Source organism: Cavia porcellus, unplaced genomic scaffold (assembly GCF_034190915.1).
Source record: "Cavia porcellus strain 051 isolate PalLab524CR breed Dunkin Hartley unplaced genomic scaffold, mCavPor4.1 scaffold_29, whole genome shotgun sequence".
In the NCBI taxonomy this organism is placed as follows: Eukaryota; Metazoa; Chordata; class Mammalia; order Rodentia; family Caviidae; genus Cavia; species Cavia porcellus.
In genome coordinates this window covers 9397514-9423697 of record NW_026947512.1, presented here as the reverse complement: position 1 = coordinate 9423697, position 26184 = coordinate 9397514, and the positions used below count along the sequence as shown (strand labels likewise).

At 39.3% G+C, this 26184-nt stretch overlaps 1 protein-coding gene across 1 annotated transcript in view; it reads left to right on the top strand.

The window, feature by feature from the left end:
* Pappa2 (pappalysin 2) overlaps nt 1–26184 on the top strand; it is a 253321-nt gene that overhangs the window by 168111 nt on the left and 59026 nt on the right. Inside the window, exons 15-17 of the mRNA XM_003474655.4 lie at nt 8172–8343; nt 11786–11963; nt 13144–13357. Coding sequence (XP_003474703.3) covers nt 8172–8343; nt 11786–11963; nt 13144–13357 — 564 coding nt within the window. The remainder of the gene's footprint in view (nt 1–8171; nt 8344–11785; nt 11964–13143; nt 13358–26184) is intronic.

Below are 26184 nucleotides of genomic sequence, written 5' to 3'. Positions count from 1 at the left end.
TAATATATTGTGGGGGTTGACACATCTCTATGAATATAGATCTTTCTTCTGTTTCAAAAGGATGAGTCTGCTTCCCTGGGCCAGTGCTAAAAGGCACAATTTCTGAATTTTAGCCAGCAATTCAATTATTTTGAATTTTCTTTGGTATTCAACATATTTTATAATCTACATGAAAATCATGGGTTCTGAAGTTCAATGAGACAGAAACTTTGAAAGGAAGCATTTTGTGCTGTTTGATGTCAATCTGTTTCTCTTTAGTAGGACAGGGGCATTTGGATGGGACTTCGGGTGTTACAGCCAGATGTGATAAAAACTGTGCCCAGACGTAGGAATGAGCAAAGTAAATTACCAAGTACTAAGGCCACCAGAGTCCAGGCCTGAACTTAGGTCACCTACTAAGAAGAGAGGGACATGCCCAGATGGGGCTGTTTTGAGAGGTCACATTCTGTGCTGAGACTTATGTAAAGGGACAGGGACAAACTTTACTTTCCCAGGATACAGGAATAAAAAAGTCTGAGTGGTGCTGATTTATCCTTTCTCTATCGCGTGAGGGAAAAATCAGCGTTACTGCTGAGATTCAGACGAGATTCTTCAGGAGAGAACTCGAATCAATTCATCCTTTACAGTTTGTGTGGTCCTTCAGGAAAACACTTGAAACTACCACAACTGGTTGGCCCAAGAAGAGTGTTAGAAATTTATTTTGTACTTCACCTGGTTCCTGGAGAGAGCAGAAAATAGGACACAGGTGAGGAGGTAGAATGGAGCAGCAGAATGGAAAGTTTTGTTTTGCTTACTCTTTGTTTTTTATATGCGTTTTGAGAAACAGCAAAGCTAAGGATAGATGCTGTTATTGTTGTGACATTTGATTTTGCAATTGGTGGTGGGAAGATTGATGAGGATTCTATCTCTTCCAGTCCATTCCACCTACGTCTTACTCCCATCTGCTGTCAAATCCAGAGCATACATTCCTTATTATCCAACAGGGGCTGATTTCAATAAGAATCAATAACGTAGAGGGGAGGAATGGGGAAAAATCTGACCTTCTTTTACTATTTCACCTAAGGGACTGTTCTAGATAAATCCACTAGGATTACTATTTAATCAATGGCAGTACTTCTTGGATAGAAACACTGCAATATTTTAAACTATACAACTGAAAAACTGGGACTTTAAGCAAAGGATTTATACTGGACAAGAAAGGATATGAAAAACTCTTGGGTTCTGTACCACATCCTGTCTGTTTATGAGTTTTCTGTACTTCCACCCCAATACCACCATCACCTCATCTATGAAATTAAATACCACGTTAAAGCTGGAAAAGACCTTTGATAGAGCCTAGTTCAACTCTGTCATTTTACAAATTTGCAGACAGAGGTCCAAGATGGTGCAGAGACATGCCCAAGGTCGTAGAGCTCGGCAGGAGTAAGCCAAGACCAGAAGTCAGTCATGTGGCCTTGGTCTACTGCTTTCTCCATCAAAGCAGGCTGTTTCTTGAAAAGTGTGGTACGAATGCCAGACAATTTCTCCCAAACTAATTTAGATTCTAGGGGGAAAAAGTTGTGGTCAGACTTTTCTGGATGCCTCAGTGAGGGTGGGATATTGACTTTGGGCAAACTCAGAAGTTGGTGTCATTCTGATTTGGACTTTGGACAGAAGATTAATTAAATAGTTCTTTCTTATTATATTATAGTCCTAGTGCTTGAGGATGTTCTAGAATATTTCACAATTTCCTCTGGGCTCCCTTTTAAGTTCCTAACATGAGGAACTTAGGTTGAATGATCTTTAAGTTCCATTTCAATTTTAGCAAAGTCTTATTTCTCTAAGAATGTGACCCCTGGGAATATATTTAGCTCATAAACTTTCCTCAGCTCTTTCATAGGAGAAACAAAGGTTTCAGTACTGATTCTAGTTGATTCTGGAATACTCTCATAGCCTCTTATAGTTCTCCCAAAATGACCTGGACCAGTGGTGCCAAATCTACGGCACACATGCCACAAGGGATTATCTGTATCAGTGAAAGCTTTAGAGACAACATCACTGACCCAGGCTCACAGCAAAGTGTTGGACTATGAATTCTTGAGACTGTCATCAGAACAGCCAACATGCCCTTCTTTTTTAGGAACCAGCTAGCTTCCCACATCTAGAGCTGGATTGGACACCAAGCCAGTACCCATATAGTGGCTAAAGAACTGAGACACTAACAAGAGCTGTTTGGTGTCCTTTACATCAGCCGATAATGAATTTGTCATTGAGTCTGACCCTTCTGTCTATAGTGAATGATGTCTGTTTTCTGTTTTTAGCTTTATCTTGCTCCTCACTAACCACTGAATTATATAGGAATACTTTGCATATCTGCCTCTAAATTGAAACTTCAAATATAGATATTGATTCCTTTCAATACGGAATTCTCTGAATTTGTTAGAATTTAAGAAATCCATACATACCAAATTTTATTCAGTTCACAGTGATAGAGGAAATGTGTTTTTATCCAGTCCTTGAGATTATTTTCTTTCCCTGTATTCTGTCTGTAAAGCCTCAGAAAAAGCTTTCCAGGACATCTCTTTTGCCTTTCTAGATCTTATTCATTCAATAAGGTCAAATCAAATGCAATGATAAAATTATCTCTGAAGGAACCATGGGTTCATAATCAGTAACTTGATTGTTTTCTTTCTTCCACTGCTTTTAGTTTCTTAAACAGATGAAACTTTTCAAGTATGTTGTGGCTTCTTTGTGACTATTTCTTTGAATACATAAAAAACAACATAGTGATGAAACAGCTAGATCTATTTCTGCTTCTGGAGTCACCTTTGCCAGTGTATAGTCTTGACCTATAGAATTTAGAAACTTATCTTTCGGGTTATGTGTATTGGGATCTTTATGGGCTTCACTCCTGTTGAGTACGAAAAACTCTGAAACTTGAAAATATCACAGAGGCTAAGATCTCACCACAGGCCTAACCAATCAAAATCCCCAGGAGATGAGGCTTGGGTGTCTACTATTTTACCCCACATTTTTTATTAGTATATATTGTTTATACAGATTAATGGGTTTCCTTTGGCAGATTTAAGCACGCACATAATGTATTTTAATCATTTCCTCCCTACCACAATCCTTGATCTTTTTTTATTTTTCCTAGTACTAAGGATTTGGGAATTGAATCCAGGACCTTCACTCTGATCCTCACCCTGTTCAAATTTTTCATTTTGAATCAGGATCTCACTAAATCCGAGTTATCCAGGATAGCTTGAACTTGTGATCCTCTTGCTTCAGTTTCCCAGATTTCTGGGCTTATAAACATGCACCACCACATGAAGCTTCCTTTGTTTTTTTTAAAGATGCTTACAGGAGTGTATGCCTGGCTATAGTTGAGAAACCCTGCCTCACAGAATATGAGGGCCCATCTTAGAAGGAACTGTGTCCACAGAAGTTTCTCAATTCCAGACATCCTTCTTGTACCAAACCAGCCAAGGGAAAACATGCATCATGACAGAAGAGGACACTGCTAGAATTGATTATCGGAACTTTCAGATCCTGGGGATAAAGTACATTTTGAATAGGGATACAAATACATTTTAAACAGGGATATTGCAATGGAAAGCATTTTTAAAGACCTTTAAACTATGGGAGTAAAGACTGGAAGAAAAAATAGAGGTTTCTAAGAGAAGAAAAGAGACTGCAACCATCTGCATAGTGTGATTTCTAAGGGCCCAGTGATTTGAAATTTCATTATGGAAAAACTCCATCCTTTGGCTAAGACTTTGTTTCTTATTTAAATGGAAATACCTGTGAATCACATCTGATGGGGAGCACCATAGCCCCACCTGAGAACACAGTGTGATGAGGTGTGGCAAAGATCTTGAAAAAGTAGGTGGAAGGGTGAAGTGTGTTGCCAGAGGAGGACTCACTCTTCACAGGGTTTTTGCAGGCAGTAGCAGCTGGATTGCTATTGTTTAAGGGAAAACTACTCAACTCTAATGGACAAACATGCCCGTCTGCCTGTCTGAGGAGCTCCTTCACTTACCCCTGCTTGCTGCTAGGCCCTAAAGCGGGGAAGAAAGCATCAGAGAAGCTGTCTCCCTGTGGAGGTGACGGCTTCCTGGTATAGGCTGGCCCTGAGAGGCATGGCTTGGAGATGCAGCTGGAGATTTTCCTCTGGCTCACTGTGTGGCCTCCAGCCAGTCTCCACACAGCTTTAGCTTCTTATATGTCAAACCAAGATAAATACTTCTCTTCCCATCTCTTTGGGGCATTGTATGGTATCCTTTCTGCCACTGTCCTTAACTTTGTCCAAGGATCATAGGAAGACAACTTTAAGATGAATTATTTTTGCTCTTAGCATGTCTTTATGATACCATAGCTTCTGTAGCCAGGGGGAGGGCAGAATGACATCCTCACTACAGCCTCACTCTGAGGGGCAATGTTTTTAGTGGAAGATAGACACTAAAGGGGCTCTGGGATTGGGGTGCAAGAGAGAGAAGTTTTCAATTGGTACCAGATGCCATCAGAAACTAACGACCTGACAAACACCGTCCTCATAAAACAAATTCCTTAAAAAGGAAGCAAATGGAAATATAAGCTAGTGAAAGAATTTGCAGCAGCTGCACTAAAACCATTTCTCACTTCATAAACAGGTCTGGGTTTGGTCCTTTCTCCGTTTTTCTTTTTCCTGGTCTTGGTCTTATTGCGGGCCACTTTCCCTCTGGTGTGCTCCCTGTCTTGCTCTTCCCACCCTCCTCCTCTGCTGCCCACCCTGGGAGTCAAGCAGCTCTCCATTCCACAGTTCACAGCATCATGATGGTGTGATCATTTAATTTCATCATTTAATTATGTCATCATTTAATTATTTGTTTTCTATCCTGTCTCAGCCTGTATCTGTCCTCAATGATGTGAATTACGTGAATGAAGTCACTGAAAATATTGTGTAGGCTTTCACACTGATTTCTTGGCAACGAGTTCACAGGAACCCAGGTGTTAATAGAGCTCAGGGTTCTTTAGCATCACTACTTAAGTGTTCTGATCTCAGTCCATAGAAGATGGTCAGGCTTTAACACCTTTATTCAAATAGTAAATAAAGACTCAGAGACAAAGATTTATTTCTTATATTACATGCACAACAATCAGCATTGGATTTGGGAATTTGTGTCATTAACAATTCCCCCTTCTTCAACTCATTTATTCTTCCCTTCCTTTGCTTCCATGATGGACATCACATCGCCACCAGGAATAAAGGAGTAAAAAATTTATTTCACATTCCTCACCTCCTGTTCCCCTGTCACATACCCAGCAAGCATGAATAAAATAAATAAGAATGTCACTGGCATATGATTTAAATCCCATGGGTATAAGGTTAGGGACAGCCAATTGATCACAGATCAAATCAGGTCTTCTTGAGCTACTACGTTTTTTTCATCAACTCCATTATATATGTGCATGTTCAATGATATTTTATTTTCCACTTTCTTTTATATTTACCAAGCTCTTTGATATAATAATTGTCTCTAACACAATCCAAGGGCAAATAGAAAACATTATTGATGAGGTTCACTAGCCACTTAGGCTAGTAATCAGCACCACTGGCAACAACACCAAGAGCAAGTCAGCATTTTGTTAGAAAACATCTTGCTAGGGTCTCCTTCCCCCGGTCTGTGTGTGTTCAGGGAATGGCCCTTGGACCCCTGTTCAGAACAATGCCTTCCAAGAGGAAGCATTTAGTAAATGTTCACTGATGAATGAATGAGTGGGGCAAGATGGTAGATCATTGTTGGATAATATTTTTGTATTTCAGAACCCTATCTGTCAGCATTTAATTTAGTAATTTCCCATTTTAATAACTATTCTCTTACTTTCTCTCTGTAATATGAAATTTAACTTGTGTATCTTTGTTGTGTCTACTATAGCAAAGTATATGGTGTTAAAGTGGGTAAGAGAAAATATTTCTCTTCAAGAAGTTAATACTTCAGTATTAACTCAAGCTAATACTCAACTACTAATTGCATTTGGATAAAGAAGTGAATAAAAATTTAAGAACAAGAAAATGCATACATAGTACAAGATAGAGTAAAGGAAATATTAGAAGGTAGTTACTTTTACAATTTCACTGAGAGGCTTGAAGGAGGAAAATATCCTCAGGGGCTTCTTGCAGCAGGAACACCTTTTAGAATTCTTAGAAATTTGAGTGAAGGTACAGAAAGAATTGATAAAGTCAGAAGATCATCAGGAAACAAGTCACTGATGTAAGAGTCTGGGCTATTAGCAGTGGAGCTGTAGAGGAAATTAACATGGGAATAGTAACACATGCCATTATGATACATTATCATTTTTACTTGCACTGTCTCCCAAAAAGTTTATGTGTATAGGGCTTGGAGTTTTAGAAGATGATTGGGTCATGGGGCACTGTACTCATCAGTATGTTGATTAATCCACTGAAGAGGGGCTGGTCAGGAGAGGTGGGTTCCTGGGAGCATGACTTGGAAGGGTATATAACTCCTTCCCCAACTCTGTCCTCTACCCTATTCTTATTTTTTTTTCTTTTTCCTTTTTATCGGTACCAGGGATCAAACTCACGACTGCCTGCTTGCAAGGCAGGCGCTTATGCCGCTGAGCTAAATCCCTAGCCCCCCACCACCCTATTCTTTCTGGCTGCCGTGCCATGAACAGCTTTCTTCTGATAGAGCCTTCCTATTTTGGCATCAGCTGACTATAGATTGACTCTTCTAAAACCAGGAGCCAACATTCACCCCTCCTCCTTTAAGTTTTGGGGGTCAGGTATTTTGTCCCAGTGTTGAGGAAAGTGATTAAAACATCATTTCATCTTATAGGAGAAGGGGCTGAAATGCTAGAAAATGAATAATCCATTCCATATCACACAGGTGCAAGAGACAGTACAGAATTCAAACTTATTACCTTGGTGCTAATGCTGAAATTTTAATCTTTATGGTTCAGTCCTGGCATGAGGGCTACATTCTTCTTGGTCCATTGCCTCCTTGCTGTTATGCAGGTCTAGGTCCACTCTGAGTCTTCTTGAATCCCGGGAAGCTTATACATCTCTCCTGTTCCTGTCTGGATGATCTTATTGATCCAGAAAACAGTTCTCTGCTGAGATGATGTCTGTGCAATCTCAGGCATTTCATAGGGATTCAGTGTGTATGAAATTCCTCTTCCTTTAGTGGACCCAGTTTATAAGTAGTATTGCTGATATTTAGTGGTGTGTGTTGTATTAGCTGTACCATTAGTCAAAATATTTCCACATCAGTTTGTAAAGGAATCTCACCTTTTCTGCTGCTCAGAGAGCCAGGACCTTTATTTAGTACCTTCTAGGTCCTCTGTGAGCAAGCATCGAACGAGTATTGTCTGATGCAACCAGGGATCTCTAGGATTCAGTGCTGAGCTTTGTTCTGGATGTGTTCAGATTGTTTGGGACCCATAAGTTCTGGCTGTTCAATATTTCAAGTGTAATTCCCTGATCTGTTCATTTCTAATATCGTCTAGAGCTCCTGGGATCTGTTTTCCACCTTATCCCATCACCTGTAATTCTTTTGGAAGAGCCCTGCAAAGATGGTAAATTGTTGCTCACCAGCTGATATTGTTTATGTTTATCATGTGTTATGGCTTTGAGAAATATACAAGGTGATGTGTTAAATGTAGATTTTGGGGAAAGATTATTGTCTCTGTAAGTGTATTTCCTACATGGAGTTGCTAAGTCACTGCTACTATTGGTTTTTAGTCAGTTCTAAGATGCTTAGTTACAGTTTTCATTGCTAGGGCAAAGTACTCAACACCTACAAATTAAAGTTTGAAATATGTATTTTAGTTCACATTTTGTAGCGGTTCAGTCCATGGTTTGCTGGTTTCAAGGCAGGGCAGCATGGCAAAAGGATGTGACAGAGGAGAAACAGCTTGTCATAGAAGACAGGAAACAGAATTCCTTTTCTTTCCCTTTTTATTCCATCCAACCTATCGGTGGTTTCTTGCCACATCCAGGGTGGGTTTTTCTTCTTCAGTAATGCTGTCATCAACCCTCAGAACTATTCTAAATCAATCAATGGTCTAAGTCAGTATCACAAGCCTATAATCCAGTCACTTCTCCAAAATCCTACCTAGGAGTACATGAGGCTTTAGGGGAACATCTAGATGTAAGCCATAACAGATGCTTCTCTTTTTGTTATCTCTAGCTGTGTCCACCAGCCCTGTGGGAAGCTGGTCAGCTGTGTGCCATTGCTGCTTGCTCACACGGACATGGTGAACTGTACCTCAAGCAGCCCAGGTAACATGAAGTGTGCTATCACCTGTCAAAGGGGATTTGCCCTTCAGACCAGAAATGGGCAGTACCTGAGGCCCATTCAGGTGAGTTGGAAGCCCATACTCATCACAACCAAGCTCCTAGGGCATGAAGCTACTTATACCCTTTCCCCTAGTTTGACTGGGGAAGGACAAGTGTTTATAAGCCATTCAAAAGGAAAAAATGGCTGGAACTGTAACATGCAAAAAGAAGCGTGACTTACTAATAATGCAAGGTGTATAAAAGATTTGCAAGTCTATTTATGAGGTTATGAATTTGCTCTTTGGTTGGGCAGTCAACATGAATGCTTATTCTGTTCTCCCTTGTTTTCATCTTCATGCCAGAAATGATGTTCCCTACTTTTAACTGAGATTAGAATGGAAAGATATAGACCCATTCATCATTTTCAGGCAAGATATATTGTAATCAATCTGTGATTCCTTCCAAGAAGATTGGAGAAATACAGCAAGATTTCACCGCAGAAGTGTTAAATCTATTACTAAGGCAGAGATTCTATCATGCTATAAGCTTTTGGATGAATTTTCTACATTTCTACATTCTACAAGCTCCATTCCAAGTTTCTATAACACCATTTCCAAGACTTCAATGTAGTTTGAAGATAAGAGAATATATTGGTTCAGATCGTATTTCAAAAGACAGGTTTGAATGAAATTTCAATTGTACTATGTACTAAGCATATAACTTTAAGTTAAACCAAATAAAAGAAACTCTTTAAGCTTATTTCCACATTTATAAAACAATAGAAATGCAAGAACTCATTTCATTGAGTTATTAACATGACTTGCTGGAAATAATTTAAAAGCTTCCAGTAAAGTGATAGTCACATGTCAATGGTTAAGTTGCCATTATCATCAACATAATTATGTCGTCCTATGAACTTTGTTCTCCAATTTTGTTTTAGCAAGATTGCAACACTTTACAAAGGAATTTAAAACATGAAACCAACCTTTAGAAAACATGACCATATTTTGAGATAAAAAGGGAAGCATTAGGCAAAAGATAATAGGGTTCAAGGAGAGAACAATGAAGATGTATTATCAGAAATGAGTAGTGTGACTGTTAGATTTAAACAGTTTGGAAGATTGGAGTTTTAAAAATAATTTCTTGTCAGTTGTTTGCTTAATGGGTTGCAAACACATGAAAGTATTTCACTTGCTTAAAATGGTTAGAAAGACACAGCTTTGAGTTTCAGAGGTCTTAAATTCAGCCTAGAAATTGCTTTGCTGTCTTTTAAAGAACTAACTTAATTGGTCTAGGGTACTTTAGTTAAAAAACTGCTCTTATAATCTGTTCTTAGCTCACCTCAACTCAGGTGAAGTATGTGTGCCTTGAAATAAGTTAGAAAGTGTAGAAAAGAACAAAAATGTAGGAACTAAATATCCTTGCATGATATATAAAGCAGAGAGAAGCAAGCACAATGTTTACAATGCATTAAAATTAGGAGCAACTTAAGACAAAATGGATAATACCTAACAAAGCCAGGAGGAAAACCAGGCAATGTGTGCAGAATTTGAGAGGCATTCTTTAAATGATTAGTTGCTTGTGGTTTTAGCCAGACTTCGCTGTGTAGCGTGTATGGGACAGGATCTGGTTGGGAGCAGAAGATGGGAGCTCACTGTTTGCCAACCATATGGTGGATTCAGCCACAGAGCTCTGCTGCTGACTGACCACTCCTGTCACCCGAGGCTGGCCCCGTGAAGGACACGATACAAGCCCGCCTCATGATCACAAGACAGTGGGAATATTTGCTTGTTGTTGACACAAGAACTAAAGCTAAGTAGAAAAATGTGTTTGGATTTGACTTGGATCTTTCTGGCAGGCAGCAGGGAAACACTGGGAAGCAGGGACGAGCTACAGCCAGGAGCCAGTGTCAGGGGCAGCAGGTGCCTTCAGCAATCATTTGACATTTGGCTGTGGTGCCACTCTGGTCTCTGAAATAACCCTCTCTGTCTATGAGCTTGAACCCAGTGCTAAAGTGGCTGCTATGCTTTTCCCAAACAAGCCATGAACTCCAAGTTTTCTAGGTCTCATTCTATCTCTGGCGTAGACACCTTCTTCTCCCACCTCCCCTGAGTTGCTGCAAGGCGTCGACCCTCTTACAAGGCCAATCCCTGTGTTACACCCTGGCCTCAAGTGCTCTGCCTTCCTGCCCAGGGCAGGCAACCCCTCCTCCAGTTCCCACAGTGTTGCCCTCCTGCCCCCACATGGCAGCAAATGATGTGGCTTTGCATGCAAGCATTTATATTTTTTTCTTCCTGGATTCCAGTTTTCTATATCATCTACTTTATTTTTGACATTCACTATATTATATTCTGTCCAATAATTACAGAAATAGGAATAAGTTTTTTAAAATAACACAAAAATGTATGCCTTGACTTTTCTTTTTTTGAAAGAGAGAGGAGTCAATAGTCTAGGCTGGCCTCCAACTCATAATCCTCCTACTTCAGCCCTCAAGTGCTGCAATTACAGATGTGCACCACCACATGTGACTTGGATTTCCTTCTTTACTTCCTTTTTACCTTTTCTCTTTTCTCCTTCTTTCCATTACCCTCCTTAGCAAGTGTTTCAATATGTGGTTTACTCCTTTAGTAGATGTTCAGCTCCTTAAGGACAACTTGTTTAGTAGAGGACATCTTGAGTATCTGGCATTTCTAAGTACTCAACAAGCATCTCCTCAGTTAGTAGCATCCAGATCGAGGGTGGCCCCAGAAAAGGTTGGAAGAGCTCCCATTTAACCACAGGGCGTAGAAGATGCATTGTTTGTCTTAACTCTCACCCCTTCTTAGGCACTATGCACCTTTCTCAGTGGAGGTGACCATTTTCATTTTCTGTTTGTCAGACTGACTTAATAAGGGTGCCAGTAGGAAATAATATGCCAGGTTCAAAAGTAGGCAATTCACAAAAATTTAAGAAAAGCATGGGTAAATATAGGAAATCACAGGCGGTGGTGTGGTATTCCAGGGTGAAGGGGCTTGAATGTCACCCTTCAGCCTGAAATATTGGCTGTAGGGAGCAGCAGAACCAATGGATGAAGGAGCAGCAGGCTTGGGAGGGCAGCCCTGGGTGGAACTGACCTGCTGTAGCACTTCTCTGTGGAGGACAAAGAAAGAGCAAGTCCCCAGGCTGCCCTCATCTGTCTCCCTCTCTAAGCATCTCCTGCTACTGTGTCCCAGGACAGAGTGTAATCACAAGAGATCCACAGGGGACATGATCTTTGGGCACATCACAGCGCAGAGAGGAGCTGAGAATAGATCTGGACAAACAAGGGGAGGGCACTGCTATTTACTCACAGGCTCTTTCTTCATTGTCACACCTGGGTACCGTGAGCCTATACATTCAAACAGTGATGAGTCGACCGGGAGAAAGGCATAATAGTTTTCCTGACTTGAATGTATGAACAAATGACTACCAGGACTCTTCCAAAGTCTAAAAACTTCCGGTAACCTATGCAAATGGCATTGACAGGGGCAAATTCTCTATTTCTAGAAGGAGATCCTGCTCACGTGTTCTGCTGGGGTCTGGGACCGGGATGTGAGCTGCATGCCTCTCGACTGTGGCATCCCTGACCCGTCTTTGGTGAACTATGCGGACTTCTCCTGCTCAGACGGCACTGACTTTCTGAAACGCTGCTCCATCTCTTGTGTGCCACCAGCCAAGCTCCAAGGTATTGTCTGGGCAATCAGGCAGTTACCCCCTGTTCTCTGTGGGGAACTTCGGGACTTTCTTCTTTATACCACACCCTTCTCATTGGCTCCCTCATGACACCTGCTCCTGATAATACAGACAAAGTCCCAAATGGCAATGCCATCCTTTGGGCCTGATTGCCTTAAAGGATTTCTTGAATCAGGATCATTTATGGAAGAGGCTTAGATTTTTCTTTGTTTTTGTTTGATTTGTGCCTCCCTCAACCCCTAACCAAGTTGACCAATTAACACAATGGTTTTGATTATATTAATAAAGTAGGTATACTTTATTATGTGCATTTTGACGTTTAGTTTTTACAGACATTCCACGGATCAGTTTTGCTTTGTTCTGTATTATAGATGAGAAGAACAGAGAGTTGTATCAGTTATTATTGGATGTAATGTTAGGGAAGAACACGGGGTACACTTTGGCCTAATTGATCCTGATAGTTTGCTCTTTACCTCTCCAGGCTTCTCAGACTTTGGCATTTGTAACATTTGCCATAAATGTAGATTTCCCAACCTTACTCTGAGAGATTCTAGTTTACTTTGTTTAGAATGGGCTGGTGCAGCTTTTTGAGTAGATTCATGGACTGCCCTCAGAGAAACCAAGCATTACACTGAGACCTGAGATGTGGTGTTGTAGTAGAATTCTGAATCCAAATGGCTAGGGTTCAAATCTTAATTCTGCTCTTTTAGAGGGTGGGAAAATTACTGAACCGCAATTTCTTCATCTGGCTGATAGTCTATTTCAAAGGTTGTTTGTGATTTGGAATTTACAAATTTAATACACATAAAATGCTTTAAACAGTGACTGGTACATAGTAACTATGACAAAAATGTCATACACTATTATTTTAATGCTGTCTGTGTTACAATCACTGCTGTATTTTTTATTATTTTTGAGTAGGAAGGAAGGTAATGATTTAGTTCATAGTCCTTCTAGATGCAATTTATATGACCTCTTTCCTTATAAAACACCACAATGGATGCTCTGTGGGTAATAAGATACAGGAGGAACATTTGATGTAGATTATAGAGACTCCGCTCAAAAAAGGAGACTGTGACTTTTGAAGAATTTTAATGCTCTGACAGATTTTCATGCTTTTGACTGTTCACTCCACTTTCTGAGCACCCTGTATTTCTCTTTTTTGGAGTCAGGACTGAGCCCGTGGCTGACCTGCCTTGAAGATGGGATATGGTCACTTCCTGAAGTCTACTGCAAGGTGGAATGTGACGCTCCCCCTGTCATTCCAAATGCCAACTTGCTCCTGCCTCGCTGTATGAGGGGTGGTCACGACGTGGGCACTGTCTGCAGATATGAATGCAAACCAGGCTACTATGTGGTGGAGGGAACAGAGAGGAAATTCAGGAAGTAAGTGGCAGTGTTTTCAGGCTCCATTGTCTCATGACCCTCAAACCTGGCTCATATTTCCTCATTTGTAAAATCGCACGTCATTCCTCGGGAAATAGTGGGAAGATCTTTTGGGATACCTACTGTTTGTTGTATTTGTTTCGGTATAATCTCTCTTCATGTGTGCATTTATATTCTCCGGTCCTAACAGGCAAGCGACACTTTTCTTTTTTATTTTTAAAGACATCGTCTCCTGTAGGAGATGCCATAGTTTCAGCTATATGGTTTTTAAAAGAATTTCTGTCCTGGTCGTTATTTTCTTTGTAATTAATTGTCAGGTCCACTAAGCATTATTCATGGCACTGGACTCCAGATCTGCTCTGCCATTTGGCTTGTGCCAAAACTGCCTGGTGTGGTCAGTGATCCAAACACTTGCTAGGTAGTTGTGTCACAGTGGGGATGTTTCATTGTCTGCCTCAGTTTCCTCATCTCTAAAATAGAGATGATGATGATGATGATGATGATGATGATGATGATGATAGCTACCTAGTAAGGCTGATATAGGTGCTAATTGAGTTATCAGTGCGTTTAGTTTGAAAACATAAAATGCAAAATAGTATAGTTATTGATTTTCTGTTATAATCTTTCTGCTTTTCCCCCCTGAATTAGATGGACTCACAGTCACAGAGTCAAAGCCAGAAATGCCTTGCATCTGAAGGCATGGGGAATAAGAATGGCAAATATTTTATAATATAATTTAAAATAATAGGCTCTCAAGGGGGTCTTCCTAGGACTCAAATGCTGGTCTTTCCTTTACCTGCCAAGAAATCTCAGCTAAATGACTTTACCATTTGTGTCTTGGACTCCTTTTTAAAGCTGGGTAAATGCTCTTGAGCAGAGGGCTGAGCTGAGAACTGAACAAGAGAACAGATACCCATTACAGTGCCTGGCTCATGTCAAAAACTTTGTAAACATTTTTAGAAAAGAATAAAACTTTTAACAAACATACAAGTTTTTCAGAATAAAAGAAATTCTTTTTATTTAGTAAGTAGTAGATGTTCTTCCCATACTGTGTATAGGTACAGGAGAAAATCAAACCCATTTCTTACCTAGGGTTCAGTTCAAACCATGAGCATAAATTTTATGTTTTAAGATTTTTTAACTATCAAAATCCAAGCCATGGCATTACCAATGCTGCTGCAGCTATAACCTTTGCTTATACGCTAGACTTCTTTAAGGAAGAAAATAATATCAAAAATCTTATCCTTTGGCTTGCACCCACTCTTGGTATGCTGTTGACTCTTTAGCCATGTTAACATGGAAATTATAGAATGTTGGCCTGGTCCTGGCTACTTCATCCTTAAAAAAGCCTGGACTCAAACATGCGAAGAGAAGAACAAATCCTCTTCCTGCCCTTACAACCAGAGGAAATAACCAGGTTGATTAGAACATGAGTGATAATGATGAAAAATTCATAGCAGGTGGCCCCTGTGCTTCAGGGGACCCTATTAAGCGCAGTGAACAGTTACACAATGGAGAACCCATTGCAAGTGAATTTCATAGGATCTAGGTGCTATTCACTTAGGTGCACACCTACAGGCGGTGAGTGCCCAGCAGTCTTCAAGTGAGGATGGTATGTAGCTGCTGTTTCCTGCTTTCCCCCCATCTTTTCTGGTCTGGCTTTTAATGCACTAGCAGTCACTTTGGATATCTGCAGAGCCGAACAGTGAAGAACAATTGACGGAGACAGAAATGTATCAGGACATGACAGGGTAGAGAGCTGACTGCCAGTTGTCTAGGCCTGAAGCTGATCTTCTTGGTGGGCAAAATGAACTTTCCTTCCAGAACTCTGGGTTTTCTGTCTCAGTCTGAAAACCCCGAGGCAGGGGCACTTAAGAACCATGTGTGGACCCAGCTTTTCTGGCTGAGAAACTGGATGCTTGCATCACAAAATCAGCAACAGTTTTGGCTTAAACATTTACATTCGCAAGCACCATGCTAAGGAGAGATTAAATTATTTACTGTCCTGTGTAAACCGATTAAATCTTAGTTTACACCTGTTTATATAGTAGGCGACGATTGGTAATCAGAAGTTTGCACAGCAGGCGTAAATCACAGTCACTTGCCACTTGTGTTTATCCAATGAAATATGTCCACCTTGTTCCTCCCTGGAAAAAGCCCAGTGTTGTACAATTGGGCCCCTAAAATTCTTCTTAGGACATACACACATGAAGAGAAGAAACTGAGAAAATCAGGCAGGGAAACCACCTGGAGAGAGCAGGCACATGTTAGTGTATGCATTGTACAATGTATAGTAGGGGGACAAACAAATACTTGATGGTTAGATCTGCAATTTGTGTGATTCTGAACAATGTATTCAATGTATTGGGTATTAGTTATCTGTCACACAAAGGCTACTAATTATTTGTATTCAACATCATTCTTCTGAGGCTGAAAGTTGTATATCATACTAAAAATGTTTTATAAACTAAAGTTCCATACACATGCTATGTTAGGTATTGCTGTTGCTCATTTCTTTAAAAATAAGGAAGCAACTACCAGAATAACAGTCAAATGCATTCTCTTCCTGATTCTTCCAAACTCCATTGTAGGGTAAGTGCTAGCCTTGACTTTCTCTGAGATCCCTATTCCAGCTTTGGCCCACTCCACCTAGAATCAGCAAGGAAGGCACATTTTCACATGCACACTCTGTACCCAGCTCTGGGACAGGGATGAGAAAGACACAGGAATGAGACCTAGTGAGACACATCTCAGAAGTGAATAAGCTCTGTTTCTATGCCATAGTGGGTTTCACCCTCCTTGAGAGTCTTCTTCCTTGGTTCTGTTCCTTCTTGTGCCCGATTTTTTTTCTTCTTCTCCACCTCTTTCCAATTTTCTTTTCTGGCTCTTGCCCTCTGCCTTTTGCTTCTGTGTTGGGATTTCTGAGTTCTTTTTTCTCTCTTGATCTATACATTTGTCCAGGATAAAGCTCCTTTAGCTTCGATGACTGCTCTTGTGCTGATGATTCCTAAATCCATACCCACCACTGTGAACTCTTCCCTTAAGGGAAGGCCAACTACCTACAGTTATCCTGCCTGCACCTCCAGCTTTTGATTCTACAGAGAAGTTCATAATAATTCATTTCAGGTCTGGTCATCTCTTTGTAGCAAAAATAAAAATAAAAAATCTTCATAAGAACTCAAATTAAGTTATAATGTTTTCCTACATAAAAATGAATGATGAGTTGTTCTTTAGATCGATAAGACAGCCCAAGAGAAAACATTTCCATGATCTTGTATGATCTACCTTGTTAATTTCTCAAGTCTTGGGCCCCCACTGGCTTCCCCAGGAGACCACTTCTCCCCATTTACACACCTGCGTTAGCACAGGCTCTGATGCCACCGAGCTACTTTTATATTGCCATGCCTCTGTTCCTTCACACATGCTATTCCTCTGCCCAGAACTTGTTCTTGATCTTTCTCTTGGCTGATTCTTATTCTCTTGTGTTTGGCGGTGGATGATATTTATTTCAGGAAGCCCATCAGATCCTCCAGACTGAGGAAGAACTATTGCTCATGCTTCCATTGCATAGGGTAACATCATCCAATCCCCTGATCATCAATAATCTAATTACTGTCCTACATTCTCCAATGGATCATACATATTCTGCCTAGCATCTTGTGTATCATGGCATGCATATTCACTTGCTGGTACTCCGGACTTTCTGAATTGAGGAAAAACATGTTAGGATATTGATATTAAAGTTGATGCTAAAAAATGGTGAAAAAGATTTTTCTTATTGGATGATTGAAATCCTTAAGGATTTTAAATATGAAGAAAACTGTAAAGTTATTCTTGTATGTTTTTCTTATTATTCCCTCCTTTCCCCCGACTTTTTTTTTTTTGGTTACCGGGAATCCAACTCAGATTTTTGTGTCTGCCAGGCAGGCGCTATGCCACTGAGCTGTATCTCTGGCCCTCATGTGTGTTTTTCTGTTTTTCTTTTAACAATTTTCTCTGCCACATAGAGGGAATGGTCAACTCTCCAAAGACATTTTTAATTTTATTTATTCAACAAACATTTATACTTATTAGCATAACTCCGTACAAGTTACTGGTAATAGAAAAAAGATGGACATCTTAACAAGCTCACTGAAGCAATGCTTCTCATACTTGGCTGAATGTAGAATCACCCAGGCAGATTCTACAAATCTTACTGTCCATGTCTTACCCCAACCAATTACAGACAGTCTCTGACTCACCATGGTTCCACTTAAGGTTTTTTTTTTTTTTTTTTTTTTACTTTATTACATTGTGAAAATGCTTATGTACTCAAAAGAAACTACATTTCAAATTTTGAATTTTACTTTTTTGCTGGGCTAATATTGTATGTGTCTTGTCCATAGTACACTGTATTTGTATTGGCTATCTGTGATGTCCAATAGGTTTGTTATGCTATTGTAGGCTTTACTGGCCTACAATACTTCCAGTTTATGAAGGATTTATTGGGATGCAGTCTCCTACATGTCAAGGGACATTTGTACACCAGTATCTCTGGAGTAGGACTCAGATATCAGTATCTGAAAAGGCTGCCCAATTCCCTCCAGTGTGAAGCCAAGGTCAAGAGCTAGACCAGTGGAACCTTTGGTCTTTTTAAAACAATATCAGTAATGAGATTTGACTCTCCTAATGAAAAAAAAAACCCAGTAAACTATCTCTTTTCAGAATTAGTACATCAGCTTTTTGCAAGGCAGAGTTCTACATGTCACTTTGATAATTATTTATTTTTGAAGGCACCAGAGAAAGTATGAGAAGTGTAGCTTGAAAGAAGCTGCAAAGTTTCTAGTTTTCAGAAGTCTTTACTCTTCACAATGTCTAATCAGCACAAACTTTCCTGAAGAAAAAAGCTCTTTTTTCTTCTATGCAATTTACTTTCACAAACACATCATCATTAATCATTTCTTTGTTGTTTCATTAATTTGACTTCCTAGGAAGCGAAAATAAACGTGCTTGACTTATATTTCATCAAAAAGACCATATTAAACTCTCCCTTATCTTTCACTTCCATGGTCTCCTTTTTCTCATTACGTGTTATCTTTCCGTGTGAAGGTTGGGGTAACCTCATTAAGGCCCATACTTAATTTAACTTCCACATTATTCCAGTCCTATAGGTTTGCTTAGACAATCTTTCCTGAATAAGTCATTAGACGTTCTTGTATTAGTCATCAAGATGCCATCTGTAAGGTGTTGTGATAACCACCTCTCCTTGAAGGTAATTGCAAACAGCAATCTTTTCTGAGGTTATCCATGATATCAACTTTACCAAAGCACATATATCTATTTAAGATCTATAAACATAACTGCAGATCAGTCTGCAACAAGTAGTCCTCATGTTCTGATTGCTTGCTGTTTAGTAAGTGTGTACTGCTAAGTGCCTTCAGTGTACAATGATGCATGACGTGTACATGGATGGATGCCTTGTCTGATCTTCCTTTGGGGAAAGAGCCTCACATAGGCTAGAACTGAGCCTGCAAACTTGACCTTTCTCCCCCCACACACAAAAGACTGTTTCTGTAACACAGAGTGAGTAAACCTAAAACGTGGGCTATGTTCTGTTGGTTGGATGAGGGTAGGTGATGATATGTTTGTGAAGTATTTGGCATAGTTTTCCTTTACATTTTTTGAATTTGTCATTCTTTTTTCATGACAATAAAGCATTTTTGTTTTTTAATAAAATAACAGTACAACAAGTTGCGATATGGTAGCATTGGATTTAAAGTGTAGTAATATATCTTTTAGTGTGGTTCTCTTCCCTATTCCACGTGACACTCCTCAGTCTTTTCAGAGTATGGCAAAGTAGTTTTTCCACAATCACTCAGCTGGTACATGGCAAAGTTGGAATTAAAGTCATTCTAACTCAGCATCTGTGAGCGTAGCTAATAGGGCTTTGGGTTTTGAATGCATTACTTCATTGCTCTGGGCCTCTTTTTGCACACTTGTAAAATAAGGTTTTGAGTGGGGTTTTTTTTGGGAGTCTGTGTTTTATTTTCTTTATCAACAGAATAAATAAGAAGAGCTAGCATTTTGGAATAACACTGTGAAGACAAGTGATATATAACAATTTAGTAGCACCAGGGAAAAATCAGTGATTATTGTAAGCACAGATATACCACCAGTATGAATGCAGCATAGAATGTGTAGGCAGTGTTGGGGTGATTTTTGGGAAATTCTTGGTCTAAATGAACTAAGTGTTAGTCTCTCCTTTGGATGGGGTTCAGTCAGTCATTCTTCATTCACACCCAAGAGAACTGGATTTAACCCTCCCTTCAAGATAGAATATTAGGAAATTTTTCTGAGATTGATAAAATTCAGTTTAAAATTAATCAGTACCCCAAAATTTCTAATGGAGATAAGTGCTGAGAAAGGCTCCTTCCCCTACATGTATTTTCTGGATTAGTAGTTAATCATATAGCTTTTGAACGTAGCAAGATCTAAATTTACATTGCAACTTTGCTGTTTAGTAGTAATTCTTATGCTTGTGCTGAATATCATTATTTGAATTTATGAAATAAAAACAGTCGGAGTACTTACATGTTCTTATGACGATTAAATGAGAAAATAAGTACAAAGAACTGAACACAATATCTGGTCATATCTTAATATACCATTTGTCACTATTACCACCATCCTCACCATCGCCAACCTGGTTACCAGCAGCTTAATGCCACTTAGAAAGTCTAGTTGTTACCTGGAGCACCTTTTGGTGTCAAAGAGAAACCTCTTTAACAAGAGATGCTATTCTCTCCCACCTGTTGTGGGTTCCTACACTCCAGTAAAACAGAGAGACAAAGGTAGCTGAAACTGGCATCAAAGCTGAGGGGTGGGTGCACAGGTCTTCAGTTACCAGAAGGAGAAAAGTGCATTTGTGTGCATATTAAAGAAACATACATCGAAACAGAAAACTTACGAATTTTTTAAAAGGAGCCTATCTCTCCTTGACTCAGAACACTGCTTACTTCTTGACTGCCTACTGTCAACTCAGTGAATTATTGGAACAATGCAGCAGCTTCAAGAGGACCATGAAAAGAAAAACAGGGGATCTGAAGAGGGAAAGAAATGGAAATGAAATAGTAAATATTGATGTACATACTTCAAAAATTAGTGTGCGCAAACAAATTCAGGCTGGTCTGGAAAAACAAGAGCCACGGCATGTCTTGGAGTTGTTACCTAGATTTTTAAGCTCTTGATTTTCCTTTGAACAATAGCCAGAATCTTTGAAGTCTGACTGCCTTTATCCTACTAAACGAAGGGGAGAAAAATCTTGGCTAATGAACTACAAATGTGTAGTAAGACAAAACTAAAACCCCTGAAATATTGTTGATTTAGAACTTTAAGAAAATTACTAACATAATTTACCTAATTTTTGAGTTCTGTGTTTTAACACTGTGTATGTGTGTGACTGTACGTGTGTACAAATAGGTGCTAAACCCATATACATGTATGCACGTGCTATTTATAATTTGCAAAAAAAGGAAAAGACTGTAATCTCTATGTACACTTCTGCATCTGTAAGAAATAGAAATTTGTTTTCTTTCCATTGAGGCTTTGTCTAGCTTTATAATTAGTGTTTATAGTAAATACATTTAAAGTTTATCCTTGGAATCCTCACTTCTCTTGCCATTGTAGGATAATGTGAGCTTTAATTTAATTTATTACAGCCTCTTTCGGCTTCAAAGTACATGAACCTTCTCCAAGCCTTGGCCACTCAAATATACACCTGGGTACAGGCCAGCCCACTGCTGCAGACTTTGCAGAGCTGGTGATTGGCACAGAGGCCCGCACTTAAACACAGTGCTTGCTGGACTCATAAATTTCTCTGTGACTTTCAGTTCTGAGCTAGGGAGCACCTTATTGTAAAACTCTGCTTCACACTGATTGTTAATTTCTCTGTTAATAAAAAAAAGTTAAGCCTCACTTAATAGCTTAATTGTTAAATAGAAACCAACACAGATTTCTTTCTTTCCATTTTTATACTGTTTTTTTTTTTTTTTCTATTGCCTTCTGTGTCTCAAGCTCTGCTAAATCTTTCTTCAGCCAACCAGGTGAGCAGTTTGGTGGTGACCTTGCGTTGCTCTTTGAAAGTGGCAGATGGCCAGGCCAAGCAATTCATGAGTTGTTTCCTACGGGGTTCTGGGTAGTACCGAAAACCTGAAGATTTAGATAGAGTATGAATACTGAGTAGAACGTTAATGTTTCATACGCATAATACTTACAGAGATAGAGCAGAGTAGTGTGGTTGAATAGATCTTTTTTATTATTATAATTATTTAGAAAGAAACAAAAAACATGGAGAAAAAGAGTAGAAATAATACAGAATTACAGAAAAATAAACAAGAAGAAATCACTAGTTGATAAATTACATATTGTCGTCTTAGTAATAGTTGTTCAGGTTACAAAATTAAAGCATACAAAGTGACACTCAAATAGTGACACTGCCAAAAGTTCTGCTCAATGATCCAACAAAAACTTAGTAATATGGTTATCAGTCCTACACATTTGTTTTTTTATCTTAAAGAGGGTAAGATTAAACATATCAAAGCAGAACAAAACAGTTCATAAAGACACAATTTAAAGAAACACAGATTTCAAAGCAAGTCCACTGGAGATCTTCACTGTCTATCTTATTGTCTCTAGTTTTTTCCAAATAGTTGTCCCCACCTTCGCACACATTGAATACATACTGCATATGATAGAACTAATCAAATCATTACAGGTTGATGAAGGCTTTTTAGGTCTTCAAGATCTGACACTGGGGAAGTAATAATGACTACCATAATGTCTCTCATTCTCTTTGTAGTAGCTGTCCTTATCTTTACATATACTGAAATTGAACTTAAGAGACTAGACTAATATCACTCTAAACAGTGAATAATAGTATTGTTAGATTTTATATCATAATGTTACAGAATTAGCATTGGGTTTCTTAGTGTATCTTCTTCAGAGTATCTATTCATTACATCTTGCATTATATAATCTGTTCCCGTAAATAGTTTAAAAAATTCTTCCCATGTGTGAATTTCTACATGTATATCTATCTTCTCTGTATTATAGGGAAAAACAGATCATTACAAGACAACAAAACAAATTGCTAGGAAAATATGCAATGAAAAAGACACATAAGACCACAATATTAGTAGTTACTATGCTTTCTCTTGTTATTTTCAATAGACTTGTCCACACCATCAGGCTTAATACAGTTAAGGATAGTATTATATAGCTATTTTTATGAAAACACAACTTTGAAAACATTGTGGGAATTGAGAGCAGTTAATAATCAAAACCGGTATGGATATCTTTTACATCTTATCATCTTCAGAGTAGTTGCCTCTACTTTTAGACTTCATACTATCAAGCATACCAAATTCGAATAAAATCAGCCAAGGTAAGGTTGAATAGATCTTTTGATCATCCTTGCTGGTCAATAGTTTCCGCTTTCTATTGACCATGAGTCATTCATTGTGTTACATGCTTTAAATACACTAGCTGATATGAACTAATAATGCTGTGAGAAACATATAATTATGTCATTTTTTCACAGAAATAAAACAAAGGCCAAATAACTTTTCAAGGGGGAGATGTATTGCGAACTTAGGTTGCAGTTCTAGCATAGTCTTCTTGTTCAACTATTTGCATCTGTTCTCAGAACCTCTGTCATACTTCCTGATGAGAATCACCCAGGATGGCCACTAAAAGCCTGCTGAAAGCTGCTGTGACTCCTACTCTTCAGCCAAGAGAGTGCTCACTGGCCCTTTTCCTTTCATTGTACAGCAGAGGATTGAAGTCAGGAGGACGCAGCACACACCTGTGCCCATTCCCAGTTCTTAGGTGTGTCACAGCTTTCTAGAAAGGCCTTTCTGGTTCATGCAAGTATCTTTGCTTTTTTACCATGCAACAGTAAGAGACAGTGGTTGACTATAGAGGTTTCTAAAAATGAAAGAATCTGCCTTCTGAAAATGATTTTCTACAGTTGGTTGTCCATTTTGGCAATAATTTTGTCACAATAGACTCCTCACCCACCGTGTCACTCCTGAGTTGGTTCTAAATCATGCCAGTCAACATGCCAGATGACAGGAGAGATGAAAGAGGAAACACAAGCTTCTCTCCATTGAGCCTTGGCCCAGGTGTGAATCTGAAGCAACCCTCTTGCTTCTGGATTCTCAAGTGTGCTGTTCCTTCTGCCTGGAACCTTATCCTTCTCCACCTAATGGACTCAACTCTAAGTAGTCCTTTCCTGATGTCCTTCACATCTCCAGGCATGGTTAGTGGCTCCCACTTCAGACTCCTGTAGATTAGTACTCTGGCATTATCACAGTATTTATATTTGTTTCTACAATTTTAGGGCATACTGTAACAAATAGGCAAATGGGAGGTGGTAGAAAAATGTATGAATGGGCAAATAATTAAAAGGTGGCAGAGATGAAGGCCACAGGGTCCTCTCTTTTAGGTTCAGTTTATCTCTGCTTTTCAATGTAATCCCCAGTTCCTCAAACACATGATAGAAATTATTATGAGGATTCTAAAGAATAATTGCAATAGCTATTGTATATGTTTAGACTTAAATTGCCTGGCAAAACCTTAGGTTGTTTGTAGTTCAGGGAGGAATCTCTACATGTTCCATAGGAAAGACTGTCAGCTGTATAGAGAATAACCAGAGACCCTCCGAGGAAAGAGTAAAGTGAAGGCTGTTGAACTTGACATGGGAAAGTAGGGGAGGGCAATGGTACTGGAAGATGGAAAAGGGATCCTAAAGTTAAGGTTGGTTGTTCAGTGTTGAAGGGCAGAGTGTTGTCAGACCTGCCAATCTGGAGACCTAAGACAAAGCAGCAGAAAGTGTAAAGACAGGAATGAGACATGACAGCCGAACACCAGTTCATGCTTCTAGGAGAGGTAGCTTGTTCATTCTGATGGAAAGGCTGTCTTTCACATGGGAAAAGAGCTTTCTAAGGGGGTTTTTTTAAGTGAGAGAAGAAAGGAAAGCCAAAGTCAATATGTGTAATTGTACCATCCTGCTGATGGTTCTCATCTTGCAACAGGGCTGGATCAGGACTTTGGGAAGGTTGGAATTAGAGAGTGCAGAAAAACAGTGCTCAGTGGGATCTGAAGTCTGCATTCTCCCTACTTATGATATTGGCTTTAGTAAGCAGGCCTGCGTTTGTTAAGATGAAAACTGGCATGGACTTTAAAAGTGCTGATGATTCCCTTTCTCTTTGAGGTGGTGTAGAGGACTGTGTCTTTTTAAATGATCTAGATCAGTACTTCTCAAAATTGAAAATGCATGGAAATAACCTTGAGAACTTCTTGACAGCAGATTCTGACTGCGTTGAACTGGGGTATACTCCGAGATTTATTTCTCAACAGCTCCTGGATGATTTCACTAGTGTTGCTTTGGATGGTGTACTGAATATAAGGGGCCAGACCACATTATAAAGAGGTGGTCTAATTTTATTTCAGACACTGAAGATAGAAATAATGCAAATGTCTCACTCTTTTATATTTTCATTTTAGAACAGGACAACTACACAAATGCACTAAGTAAGGGAAGATAATCTGTCTACAGACACAATTCTAAAAATACCAAGGCTTACACAGTATGACATAAACACTGATTCTTCATAGTACATTGACCAGTTTGACAACCCCAGGCAAGTTATTTTAATTTTCTGAATATTACTTACCACATCTAGAACATAAGCACCCACACATTCATTAAACCAGAACTTCTTGACATGTATTATGTATCAGGCATTGTGCTGGGTACTGAGGATACCATAGTAAATAAGGTCATGAAGCTTGTATTTCAGTACGAGGGAAACTGCCAATAAACAAGCAAAACCAATAAACAAAATAATTACAGAGTATACGTTCCATGACAGAAACAAAAGATTCTCTGATTGAGAAATCTATAGGGGTAAAATAAGGATGCTCTGAGTTAGTGAAAATTATCCTCAGGAAGAAAGAAACGGAGGCAGCCTGAAGATGAGCAAAAAGGAAGAAGGCTTTGCGAGTAGAGAATGAAAACCAAGTCCTACAGCAGGAGAGATCTTGGGTTGTACTTGGAATTCCAAGTCCACACTGGGTGATATACACTGAAGTCAGTAAACACAGCATTGAAGGAGGTTGTGGAAAGTGGGTAATATCATGCTGGGCCTCGTAGACTAATATGAAAACTTTGGATTTTATTTTTCTTGCAACCAGAAGCAATTAAAATGTACAACATAAAGAAGTAACGAACTTTAATCAATTTGTCTAATTTTGTGAAAATTTCCTTTACTGGTTCTTGCTGGCTGTGTGGGAAGGACTGCAGAAGTGCTGTGTCCAGGTGGAAAGTAAGAGATGGCGTCTCCTAGTAGCATCTGTGCTGTGGAGACAGGACAAATTCCAGAAAGGTGGGAGAGGTGAAACTGACAAGACTTGCATAAGTATGGGATACATTCAGATAAAGGCTGAGAGAAAGAGTGGAATCAATGATGTTGTCTAAGTTTCAAATTTGAGCAAAAGCGGGTGGCAGTGTCATTTACTAAGCTGAGGATGACTAACGAGGAAGATTGTAGACATGGGAGTCAAGAACTCAGACAATAAGTAATGCTCCTATCACACAGGGGTGAGTTTGAGGATAACATTTCATAGACACACATTCTTCTGCACAATAACTAGCAGTTCAGTTATCAGTTTTTCCTTTGTTCTTATTATTCATGAGGGGCTACACACTCGAGACATCCAATGCTCTTGATTGGAAAAGACATGATAATTCTCTTGGACTCTACAAGTCACATTTTTATTCTCCCCAA